The sequence below is a fragment of the Plecotus auritus genome, assembly GCF_963455305.1.
Source record: "Plecotus auritus genome assembly, chromosome: 4".
Classification (NCBI taxonomy): Eukaryota; Metazoa; Chordata; class Mammalia; order Chiroptera; family Vespertilionidae; genus Plecotus; species Plecotus auritus.
The window spans coordinates 93,777,025-93,789,848 of NC_137775.1; the positions used below are offsets into that span (position 1 = coordinate 93,777,025).

General features: G+C 44.8%; 1 protein-coding gene across 1 annotated transcript; it reads right to left on the reverse strand.

Moving 5' to 3' along the window:
• Nucleotides 1-2,980: 2,980 nt before the first annotated feature.
• On the reverse strand, nucleotides 2,981-3,793 carry LOC308246735 (peroxiredoxin-4-like; the record flags this gene model as incomplete). Its single annotated transcript, XM_080665123.1, has 1 exon — nucleotides 2,981-3,793. One exon carries the CDS (start codon nucleotides 3,791-3,793, stop codon nucleotides 3,017-3,019), a length of 777 nt encoding a protein of 258 aa, XP_080521249.1. The 3' UTR covers nucleotides 2,981-3,016.
• Between the last annotated feature and the right edge of the window lie 9,031 nt (nucleotides 3,794-12,824).

Consider the following 12,824-nt stretch of genomic DNA (forward strand, 5'->3'; position numbering starts at 1 on the left):
GATCATTGAGTTCATTGGGCTTCTACGATTTTAAAAATATTTTCATCTCCATGTTTTGGTGGCTCAAGGATTGTTCTCTCGTACTTCATGTTCAGAACGGATTAAACTAAGTGCTCTGCTCATCACAGTCATGTAGGGGCCCTGGCTGGTAAATTGTCCACCATTTGGCAGAAGGAAAGAGGGCTCTGGGGAGTCACGTGCCAGGTGTTAAATGTTCACCCACAAATAGACACACATTTCCCGTCATTTCTAATCATGATTCTCTAGCTGAATTATGCAATAAGACCCCACCCAACCACCAGAGAGCAGGAAATAGAGTCCTTTTCTGTACCTGGAATGGAGAAGATGGGCATTTGATGGATAGTATTATTGATGATCCCCACTAGCATCCCAGTGAAGCTGAAATGCAGATTTTCTCTTCTCTTTTGCTTTCTTGCCTACCTTACTCCCCCCAGATAGCACTTCCTCTGTGTTAGTGTCGACAGCTGGCAGCAGCAATGTGGGGCTGGAGACTGTAATAGCACTGTGTCTGGAAACATCACTCCTGTTTAGAAAATGCTATTGTTGTAACTAAATGGCATGAGTCTAGGATTGGTGCTATGGCTTCCATATGTCCTCCTACCCTTTGGAACTTTGGAAAAGTGGAACAGATGAGACTTGAAGTTGGAATTATTTCAGCAGTGCAGGTGCTGAAATAATTCTATCCACTCTGGTGGAAGACATCCCGATTGCTGCTGTTGGAGAGGGACCACTTTACCCAGGCTGCCTGGTGCCAGGTATTTCAGTGTGAAGTCAAGGTCACAGCAGGAAACAGGATGCAACTCTGATGTTTCAAAGGAAGATGCCTTAATTAAAGGACTTACAGAGGTTTGGACAGAATTAAGGGAATCAGCAGGGTTGTTGCACCCATGGCTGGTAATAGCAGAAACCTGGTAATACCCTTAACTAATAAGAAGAAAGAAAAAAAAAAGAGGAAAAAGTGCTATCTTAGCACAGTGAGAGCTAGAACTGGGGAGAAAGGGCTACTAGACAAAATCTGAAGTTATTCAAGTACATGGTCACTGCCAGAAGTGTGTCCCAAAGTGGGGAGGAAGCGGGAAGAAATATTTTCAACCTGCCAATCTCCTATTAATGGCTCTCATTGGCTGAGCAGGACAAGAAACCAATTAGTGAGGGAGCTCCAATAATACGGTTCCCAGGGACCAGCCTCCCAGGGCAGAGAGAAGGGCAAGGATCTGAGAAAGGTGACGGGGAGAGAAAGGGATGCTCAGGGAAGTAAACACAATCAGCACAGTCAGGCTGTCTCTAGCTAGGACTGGGCAGAATGAGAAAATTACAATGAGACTTCTGATCTCCAGTTTCTCTAGGATTTTAATTTCCCCAAGAGAAGAGAGATTTTATTTTCTCCATGATAACAAAGGAAGAGTTTGTACTAAACTTAAATATCTCTGAGAGAATTTAATAAGGGGAGATTCATATGGTTCAGTTTGGGACATTTTTTATATCATAGGCCTTATGCATATGCTACTCACATGTATACTGCTCTGGTGAACAACATCCTATATAATAAAAGCCTAATATGCTAAGTGTCTGGTCATCTGGTCATCTGGTCAATCAATCAAAGCATAATCCTATATAATAAAGAGGGAATATGCTAATTGACCCTCACACTGTCACAAAGATGGTGGCGCCCACAGCCAATAAGGAGGAAATGTACTAACTGACGCCCTCAAAGATGGCGGTGCCCACAGCCACAAGATGGCAGCACCCAGTCCCCTCAGCCCCGCTGGGGCGGCAGGCGCGCCGCAAGGCCTCCAGAGTGCCCAGTCCTCTCAGCGCCTCAGCCGCCCAGGGCCGGCCTGAGGCACAGGCAAGCCTTGGATGGCAGCTGCCCAGCTGCCCAGCCACCCAGGGCCACCCGAGGCTCAGGTAACCAGGGCCAGCTGAGGCTTGCACTGCCGGCAGTGGCAGCAGCAGAGGTATGAAGGGGGCATCGCCTTCCCCTGATCGGCGGGTCACCTCCCACCCCTGAGGGCTCCCGGACTGTGAGAGGGGGCAGGCCGGGCTGAGAGATCCCCCCTCCAGTGCATGAATTTTCATGCACCAGGCCTCTAGTATGCTAATAATATGCTAAGGCCGCTCAACCGCTTGCTATGACATGCACTGACCACCGGGGGCAGACGATCCAAATGGTAGGTTAGCTTGCTGCTGGGGTCTGGCGATTAGGACTGAGCGAGATGGGCTGGACACGCCCTGGAGCCCTCCCATAGTTCCTCCCCTGTGGGCCAACCTTTGCATCCCTTCCCTACCCAGAGCATGTACTGGTGGGGTCCCTCAGCCTAGCCTGTGCCCTCTCGCAATCCGGGACCCCTCGGGAGATGTCAGAGAGCTGGTTTCAGCCCGATCCCACTCAATGCAGGAGCTGCCCCCTGGTGGTCGGTGTGCTTCCACAGGGGGAGTGCTGCTCAGCCAGAAGCCGGACTCATGGCTGGTGAGCGCAGAGGCGGTGGTGAGGGCCTCTCCCGTCTCAGCAGTGCTAAGGATGTCTGATTGCTGGACATTCCCCAAGGGCTCCCGGACTTCGAGAGGGCACAGGCTGGGCTGAGGGACTCCTCCTCCCCCCTGCCTCCCCCTCCCCCCCGACTGTACAGATTTCATGCACTGGGCCTCGAGTTTTTCTATAAAACTACGAATTATTTGGGTTGAGAAATAAAATAGGAAGTCAATATTCGGTAAGCCTGTGACCTTGAACTAAATGTCTTCTTCTGTCCATTTTAGAAGTTTCTAGAGTCAGAAGTGGAACTGCCCATTTCTCTGGTCCCAGGAATTTATAAAAATTAGTGGAAAATGTTAGGGGGTAGCCTCCGGGATTTCCCTTGATGATTGATGGTCTCCTTCACTGAAGGGGATTATGTCCTTCCTGGTTGGCCATAAATTTGAGTAAGGACTTTAACCATTTTTTTTTTAATTGTCCTTTATTGAAAGCATTCAAGCATCATAACCTGAGGAAGTATTTTCAGTTCAGTTTGTCAAAATACTTCAGTTTTCCAGCTGGATCTGGAATTATTGTTTCACTACCAGGTTTCCAGCCAGCAGGGCAGACTTCTCCATGTTTATCGGTGAACTGGAATGCTTGGACCAAACGCAGAGTCTCATCCACTGATCTACCCACAGGAAGGTCATTCAGAGTCATCTGTCTTAGGATCCCTTTGTCATCAATAATGAAGAGACCTCTAAGACTGTGGCCTGAGTCTTCCAGATATACGCCATAGTCCTTTGCGATCTGATGTGTCAAATCTGAAAGAAGTGGAATCTTTATTGCCCCAAGTCCTCCTTGCCTTCTAGGGGTGTTAATCCAGGCCAAATGGGCAAACTGTGAATCAACAGAGCAGGCCACCACTTCCGTGTTTATGGATCTGAATTCTTCAATTCTATCACCAAAGGCGATAATTTCAGTTGGACACACAAAAGTGAAATCAAGTGGGTAGAAGAAAAAAACCAGGTATTTTCCACGATAATCAGTTAACTTGAGCTCCTTAAAGTCTCCATTTATCACAGCGGTTCCTTCCCAATAAGGTGCTGGCTTGGAAATCATAACGTTGTCTGCCAACTCTTCACTTTCCAAGGGAGTGTTGGTAGCAGTCCTCTGACGAGCGAGCTCTCCCTGCTCCCATTCTTCTCCTTCCCTGGCCTCCTGTTCCACATGCAAGGGGAGTGGGGCACTGGGGGTTCGGGACTGAGTCCCAGGGATTCGGCTCAGGCCTCTGCTGCGAGATCGGCTTCGGTGATCCATGCTGATTGATTGTTGAACAAACAGCCACCAAGCCTCAGTGAATTCTAGGCCCTATGCTGGACCTCTAAGTTTGGGAACTGGGAGAGGAAGCTTGGGCAGAGAGATATTTCCTGACACCTCTACTTTGGGCTGAGCTGAGGTGCCCCAGTTGGCGGAAGGGGTTGCCCACCAAGGGGGCCCCAGTGAACTTCCTGCCCACTGGAGAGAGTGGCCAGATAGACCAGCTCCCAGGCACCAACTATGTGCCCCTCAGTTCCACCAGAACCCCTTGGCAGCTGACATTCTGGGTAGCAGTTTGCTCTGAATCCTTCTGTCCAATGATATTTCCTGAGTGCCTGCCTCTGCAGGCAGGCATTGTGCTGTCACAGTGGCAGTCACAGGAAGCTTGGGCAGAGGCCCTGCCCCCAAGGCACTCACCATCCAGCTCAGGACTATAATCTTGAGCCCACTGGCCACCACATCACAAAGGGGTAAATGTAAAGGAGAAAGCACTTCCACCAATCAACCCGCCCCTTCCTAACTCCTACTCACCACCCGGAGAGGACCTGCTAGCCAGCCATTGCTCTGATATGGATTCGGTCTCATTTACTAGTTGGGGCAGAGCTAAGCCTCCTGGGGCTTCCTGACTCAGGGTATTGATTCTGTCAGTCAGAATGAGAGAAAGCTTCCCAGTCCGTATAGTGTGGGTGACTTCACAAATTTCTTTCTCCTTGCATTTGAAGCTCTGCTCTCTCTTTTCCTAAGCATGTTGGTTACTGATCTGACTTTTGAGTTTGGGAGGTAGGTAGCAACCCAGCATAAGCCTCAGACCCAAGGCTTAACTTAAGTCTTGTGCATAATTAGGAGCTGTGCATTGAGAGCTACATGTCATTAACTTGGTGAGTAATATACACGCTTTAGTGTAATTCTGCTTTCATTTCTTGTAAATGTGTCCTTTGTGTTCTTGGGGGGCTGGGAAACAGACATTCAATATTGCTTGCCCAGCACTGTTTTCCACTCCAACTATCATTTTCCTTTGGTAAGAGTACTTTCTTTTTGAAAAATTCTCCTTCCCTACTCCAATCATGCAGTTTGAGTGGGTGGCTGTCAATCATAGGCTATGGTTGCACACGTGACCCAAAAGAGACCAATCAAGGTACCTGGTCCCTTGACAACAGTAATGATTGGCCCTGCTTTGGTCATATGTCCATCTTCTGCAGGTGTGATTCCTTATTGTTGTGTAATTGAATCTTGATTGTGAAGAGCCTATTCCTTTCTGGTAGTGAAATTTGCTACCAGATGAGCATATTTGAGCATAAATCAATTAGACACCATGTCCTCTACCAGCAGGAGAAAGTTAGTCTTCCATAGGAGAGAATGAATTTGACACTTAAAGCAATGGAGAAAAGCAGCAAGAATGTTCCAGAGAAATCATGTCATCCTACTTCCAATCTTCCCCAGCTATACCTACGCCCTTCCTGAAATCAGTAACATTCACTTTTTGTTTAAGGCCTTGGTCAGCAAACTGTGGCTCGCGAGCCACACATGGCTCTTTGGCCCCTTGAGTATGGCTCCTCCACAAAATACCACGGCCTGGGCGAGTCTATTTTGAAGAAGTGGCGTTAGAAGAAGTTTAAGTTTAAAAAATTTGGCTCTCAAAAGAAATTTCAATCGTTGTACTGTTGACATTTGGCTCTGTTGACTAATGAGTTTGTCGACCACTGGTCTAGGGTATTGGGTTTGTGTCGCACCAAAGAAAGTCCTGATTGGTTTAAGTAGGGGATTGTTAAGGGGAGATGTGAAGGCAATTTTTGGTCCCTGACTGTCATACCACCTCCAACCTACATCTTTAACATTATAGATTAGGTAAGGTAGTGGCAAAAAGGGTCAAATCCCCTAAAGAAATTGGGGGATGCTTCCCTCTAAAGCAGATCAGGGGCTGTTGAAGCCATAGGTTTTGGAACACAAAAAGCACCATGCACAGTTTAAGAAGCTTCAAAGAACATAGAACTATAGTGAAATGAAATCCTGCAGCATGCAGACTATCTTGTTTTGTTTTGTTTTTTAATTTCTTTATTGATTAAGGTATCACATATTTGTCCTCATACCCCCATTCCCATCCCAAACCCCTCCCCACGCATGCCCCCACCCCCCTGTTGTCCGTGACCACTGGTTAGGCTTATATGCATGCATACAAGTTCTTTGATTGATCTCTTCCCCTTACCCCCACCCTCCCCTACCTTCCCTCTGAGGTTTGACAGTCTGATCGATGCTTCCCTGTCTCTGGGTCTGTTTTTGTTCATCAGTTTATGTTGTTCATTATTTCCCCTAGATGAGTGAGATCATGTGATACTAGAAATACACTTATAAGAACCGAAAATGAGACAAACAATAATGGTTATGCTGAGAGGCAAATGAATCAGTCTGTATTGAGTTTCTTTCTGTAAGCCATGCTATAGCACTTGAACTTTATCCCACAGGCATGGAGAGCCACAGTGCAGCTGCCATCCACAAACCCTGACCTCTAGATTCATATTTGATTTGCTTCAGGCTGGCACTCGTATGCTAGGTGGTAAAGAAGGGAGATTAGAAGTTAAAAATAAGCTCAACAGTTCTTGAAGCAGAACCTGAGGTCGTTGCTGGTCCCTAAAAGTCTGAGGTGTAGAGAATGGGACAGGGCTAGTCATTGGTGACCTTGGACCACATTCCCCAGCCTCACTGATCCTCCTCCATCTTCTCAACTGTGAAATGACATTTCTTATTCAGCCCATGCTCTGTTCTCTGAGAAACCTTTACAGGCTCATGTGCTGACCGACACCGCCATCTAGTGAGAGCCTTTGGACATCATCTCACAGGATCGCCCCCCAGCTGCTTCTGTGCCTCATCAACCTAGGAGGCAGGGACACCCCATCCTCTTTGCCTGGTGCCTCAGGGATTGTCTTCCTTAAATTCAGGTTGTTTGCCTCTAGTCCTTCCACTACCATGCATATGAACACAACCCCCTACATGGGAATAAGCTCTGACACGTACAAGCTATGCTCACTTACCAGCCTCATTGGCCCTCTTCATAATCAGCACCCATAAACATAGATGGCAATACTGTCAGCACATGGCATTCCTCTGGATCCTTCACTATCTGTTTTAAATGACCTCAGCCCCCTCATATTCTTCCCCAATTATTTTGAGAATTGTCACTTCCAGTTGACAGCTCTGGTCATCTCGATGACTGTAATGCTTGTTTTTTTTCAGGACTATATTTTAGCCTTGGCTGGGTGGCTCAGGTGGTTGGATGTCGTCCCATGCACTAAGAGTTGCTGGTTTGATTCCCAGTCAGGGCACATGACTGGGTTGGGGGCTCGATCCCCAGTTGGGAGGCAGCCAATTGATGTCTCACTCTTGCTTCTATGTTTCTCTCTCTCCCTCTTCCTTCCTCTTTTTCTAAAAATCAGTTAAATTTTTAAAAAATTAAAATCAATTCAAAACCCCTCTCTATTTTATCTCACTGGGCTGATGTGTCCTTTTTCAGTTTATTCGTGAACATCACACTTCTTTATGTTTTATGAGCTACCAATGCCCATGTGAGATATTGGAGACATCTGTGTCTATGCTTAAAGGATACTGATAATCTCATAACTGAGCTACTGGTGCCATTGTCAGGAACATCAACTTTGCCAGAGTTGTTATTACCAGGACAACACTACCCTGTCTCTCTCACCACCACCTTGAGTGCAAGAAATCCACAACTTAGCAGAGAGTGTCATGGCTATGGGGAAATATCGAGAAGATTAATCTGTATGTGTTATGCAAGACTATAGGTACAATGAGGGAGGAAGCTAATCAGTAGTCGAGGGGAGAGGTGGACTGGAATAGCAGAAACTACAAATTCAAAAAGTGGACATCGTGCAGAGGCATTTAAAACTAGCAAGTATGAAAGCTTAGTGTCAGAAATCAGGAAGAATTTGGGGGAACATCTAGTGAAACATACTTATTATGCCAATGAGGTGCCTTGACTCTTAATTCTGTCATGTTTCTGGACAACATCAGGCAACCTTTTCTACTTCTAATTCAGGTGGCCTGATTTGCATTGCCCCAAGTTTCTTAAGAAGGAGGGAGAAGCCCATGTGGCAATGAATGAAGGAATCATTGATTGTAAGAAATGAACACAGCATAAAAATATGATGTTCTCATTGTTCCACTTGAGGAACACAAGGAACCAGAATGAAAGTGTGTACCTGCAGGACCTATGAATTGGGTCTCCTCATACACCCACAGATTGAGAGTCTGGAAGATAAAAAGATAAAAAGAAGATAAAAAAAGTAGCTCCTGTTCTGAGAAAACTCATAATTACTAAATGTACTCATGCTTCCTTTTTTTTTTTTTCAGAATAATCAACTCCAGAATTTCTCTTTTTACTAGAGCTTTTTTCTTCCCCTCCTCCCACTGTACCTGCTCACGGATTCCCTGACCACCTCCACCAACCATATCTCAGTTTACCCAGTCACCAGACTTCTCTCACATCTATATATGCCTTGGAATCCATGGCCAATATTCCAACTATGTTCTCACCAACTTCTTCAAATCCCCAATGCCCTTGACCTTTGATCTCTCTACTTTGCCAGTTTCCAGTTTTGGTCCAACCCATGTTTTCTTTTATTCTTTGAATAAAGACTCATTAATTACCTACCATGGGCCAGACACTTCTCTATATGCTGAGGATACATCAGTGAGGAACAAAATATCTCTCCTGGGACAGAAAGACAATTTTCTAGTGGCAGTAGACAATTTTCCTAAAAGAAATAAAAACACATTGTAAAAAGCCAACATGCAACATGGCATATAGTAATGAATATCTATCTTACCTAATAATAGACAAACATGTAAATTGACCGTACCTCCACTACGCCACCAGCCAATCAGGAGTGATATGCAAATTAACCCAACAAAGATGGAAGTTAATTTGCATACACAGGCGCCCAGTGACTGGGGCGGGATGCAGGTGTTCTGCCCCACCCCTGGTCTCTCAGGGCCTCTGGGCAGTGTGGGAAGGCAGGGCTGGAGCAGAAAGAGGCAACTCCAAAGGGGCTGGGCCAGAGTGTAAAGGTGGTGCCAGCCGCCAGGGAAAGGAAAGCCCATTCTAGCATGAATCTTATGCATCGGGCTTCTAGTAAAAAATTAAAATGGGATAATAGGAGTGGTCAGAGAGGGACTCTTTGACATGAAGTAAAAGAGTAAGCCAGGAGAATATCTTTGGTGAGAACATTTCAGGAAAAAGCCCTGAGGTAGGAGATGTGGTTGGTGTGTTCAAGGAACAGGATGACTAGAGTGGCTGGGTGAGCTGACTGAGAGGAAGAGTGGTAGGAAATGGAAGGCAGAGCCAGCTCAGATAGAGATTTGGGGGCATGTTGGGTTTCTACTCTAAATGTGATACGAAGCCATTTGAAAGGCAACGGTTGAGTAGGAGAATGACAGAATCACTGAAGAAGAACAGAGCCAGCCTGGTGCTATTGCAGGAATTCTGGGGAGAAGCATTGGTGGCTTTTCCTAGACAGTGGCAGTCATTGGAAATGATAAGAAGTGCTCAGGTGCAGGACAGATCTGTAGGTAGAACTGACAAGATTCACTGGGAGATTGGATGTGACTCATAAGGGAATGATGATAAGACAGACTTGGGAATGACTCCAAGGCAAAGAGAGTTGACATTTTATGAGATGGGAAATTATGAGAGAAGGACTAGGTTGGTGGACAGTGACGAGGAAATCAAAAGTTGTTCCTTTGATATGCTTGAGAAGTCTATTAGATGTCTAAGTAGATATATTAAGCAGACAGCTTGATAGGCAATATAAATGAGGTCATCAAATTACCAATGATGTTTAGAGCCAAAATGCTGAGAGAGGTCATCTAAGGAGTGGGAGGAAATGGAGAAGAGGTCCAAAGACTGAGCCCTGGGGACACCCTGACATGGAGAGGTCTAGAGGGGTGGAAGAACCAACTAGACTGAAACAAGGTAGAAGGAAACCCAGATGAACATGACATGCTAGAACATCTTGGTAGCCACTAAGATCATATACCAACCCATAGAGCCAGGTCCTAGAGTATTTCTTCCACTTTCCCCATCTTTGACTCCTTCACATCCTGCAGATGGCCTCTTTTTTCATTAGCGAAGAGGAAGATAACCCACTTTCCTTCACTCTTTACTCTTTTTCCATCAGAAGAGCAGAGTGGTGCTCTCCCCATTGCCTTCTCTGGGCCTTTCCATATTTGCTGCCTTGATTCTCTGTATCCCAGTCTCCCAGTTATCAAAATTTCGGAAATATCACCAACTACCCAGTCCCAGTCTTAGAAACAAATACTGGTTTATGCTTAATATGGACAGTCTCCTGTCTCCCTCACTCTAAATTTGCCTTCCACCAGCAGCATCCTTTTAAACCTCAGATCTGGAGGTCATAGTGTTCCCCAGTTCAAAAAACTTCAGAGGCTCCTGAGAAGAAAGCCCACATTTAATGCATTCAACTAAGGCCCTGCAGTGGTCTGACTCCCTAGTCCTCCATCCCAGCCTTATCTCTCATGAATGCCCCATTGCATCAGGACAACATAATCCTCCCCACAACTACCTTGTACTTTCTTGGCCACAGGCCAAGCTAATCCCTATGCTTAGATTCTACCATGAAGACTTCAAGATGCCAGCTCAAACATCATCACCTTTGATGCTTCCCCAAGGGGCTCAGGGTCACTAGGTCCTGAGAAGGGGTGGGTACGGTGGCTTTCTAATACAGTGGATTTTCCACATAACACAATTGTATATTCTCACCACTGTAAATTTATAAATAAAGACAATATGTACTGAAACAAATTACCCATAACCACAAAGGGTTTTAGCATGTTTTTAAGCTCACAGTCTTACCTGGTAAAAATCCAAAGCCGCACACACTTGGACTGATATTTACTTCCCTGTAGTTCTCTCAGGGCGTCATGCCCAGGAAAATCCTATTCTAGTTCTACAACCTGCCCTGGGCTTCTCATATTCCAATAACCAACTACTAAATAAATAAATAAATAAATAAATACCAAGCTTTTTCTCTAAAACACATAGTTCTCAGGAGTTTAAAAAATGTAGTAGGAGTTTTAATAGAAGCCACACACAAAACAGAATAGAGAAACTGAGGGTAGGACAAGAAAAAAGGAAATAATTAAGAAAATCATAGCTAAGAATGTCTCTTTAAATGTAAAGAGGCCATCAACTATTAAACAGAAAAATAATCTGAAATACACTCACTTTAAGTATGTGCTAGTGACGTTTCTCTTCCTCACGAATAAAGAGACAATTTCAAAAGCTTTCAAAGTTGAGAAAAAAATCATATATATGTTTATTTTGTTAATATATATGCACATCTATACATATATATTTGTATTCATTTCTTTTTACAAAGAAACAAGAGTAAAAAAGACATAAGATCTCATCAGCAATTCTAGATACTAAAGGAAAAATAGAACAGTGCCCTCAAAAATTAGAGAGAAAATGGCTGGGTATAGAATTCTAGATGCAACATATAAAAACAAATGTGAGTTAAAATAAAGATGTCATGCAAGTCTAAGTTATGTGGGAAAACATGCCAAGATGGGATTATTTGTGCCAGAAATATACTAAGTTAAACACCTGTGAGAGATAAGGGAGTCAGGGGTGGACCAGCCATCAGACCTCAGTTCTAATCTGACTACACACAAAGGGCAGAAGAAAGGGTGGGTGAAAGTGTCTTAGACTGCAGTGCAATTTTAAACGAGTTCAAAAAGCCTTTCAGGAAGTGCTCAAGCCCAAGTACAGCCTGCATCTCCCTGCTCATCATTGGCTAAAGCCCCAGTGAACTCACTGATGGATCTCAGGTAGCAGTGGGGGCTGTGGGTCAATGGCATGCTCTGCAGCCAGACATCTGAAAGCTTGTGGCAGCCACAGATGTGTTCTGATATGTAAGGATTCAGAGTTTGCCACCCACTATCCCAGTATGTTAAACACGAAGGTTGTGCATTAATAAAGTGAATCCAAAAAAGAAAATGGAGTGAAATATGAGAAAGAGTAGGAGCTGATTACATCCCAGAACCAGCAAAGAAAGCTGAATAGTATGAAAAGGAAGCCCGTGTAACCTCGGTGCCTGACCCAATCCCTTTCAAATGGCACAGATGACATTTGTAGCTTGGGATTCTGCTACAAATAAAAGCTAAATAATCACAGTCTTAAAGGTAAATTGATTTGGTTTCAGTTGTCAAAATCAATCTGAAGAAAGAATACAGAAGAAGTAATTTTAGAACAAAAATGGTGTAGACTTTGACAAAGTGAAAAGAATAACACAACAGTGTCAGAGGGAGGAAGGAGAGAAGGGAGGCAGAAAGAACTGTAAGCTTAGCCCTAGTGCTGGACAATTCAGTTCCTCCAGATATGTTCCTGGTTCCTTTTAAACTGCTGCTTCAGTGCTAGGGTTCAGAGGGAGAGTGAGTCTGAGTAAGTCCATTCATAGGCCCTTTAAGAGGAACTGCCTGGGACTCCATCAGCCCTCTGTCTCCTCAGCCTCCATCCCCACTGGTTTTTACAGCCAGAATTTATGGAGTTCTTTTCCTGGTACTGGAACCCTGAGATGGAGGGGTTGGTGTGGGACTAGGATCCCTCGCTCCCCAGAGGAGCCCTCTATAGCCAAGATATCAGTCCCAACTTTTACCTGCCACACATTCTGAGTCACCACCCCTCCTACCAGTCTTGATGTGGCATCTTCTTTAACTCCTTAGTTATAGGACTTCCACTCAGCCAGATTTCAGGCAGTTCTGAATGATGGTTATTCTATAGTTTAGTTATAATTTTGATGTAGTTATGAGAGGAGGCAAGTACTGTGTGTGCTTAGCTGCCATCTTGCCCAGAAGTCTTCAATATTTGTATTGCTTTGTCTGAGAGATAGGCAAATTACCAAATTATGTGTTTGTCTTTAGTTTTCAGAAATTTGACTGTGAATGTCTTGGATTTATCCTCTTTTGAGTTTGTTCAGATTCTTTAATCTATAGTCTTTTGCCA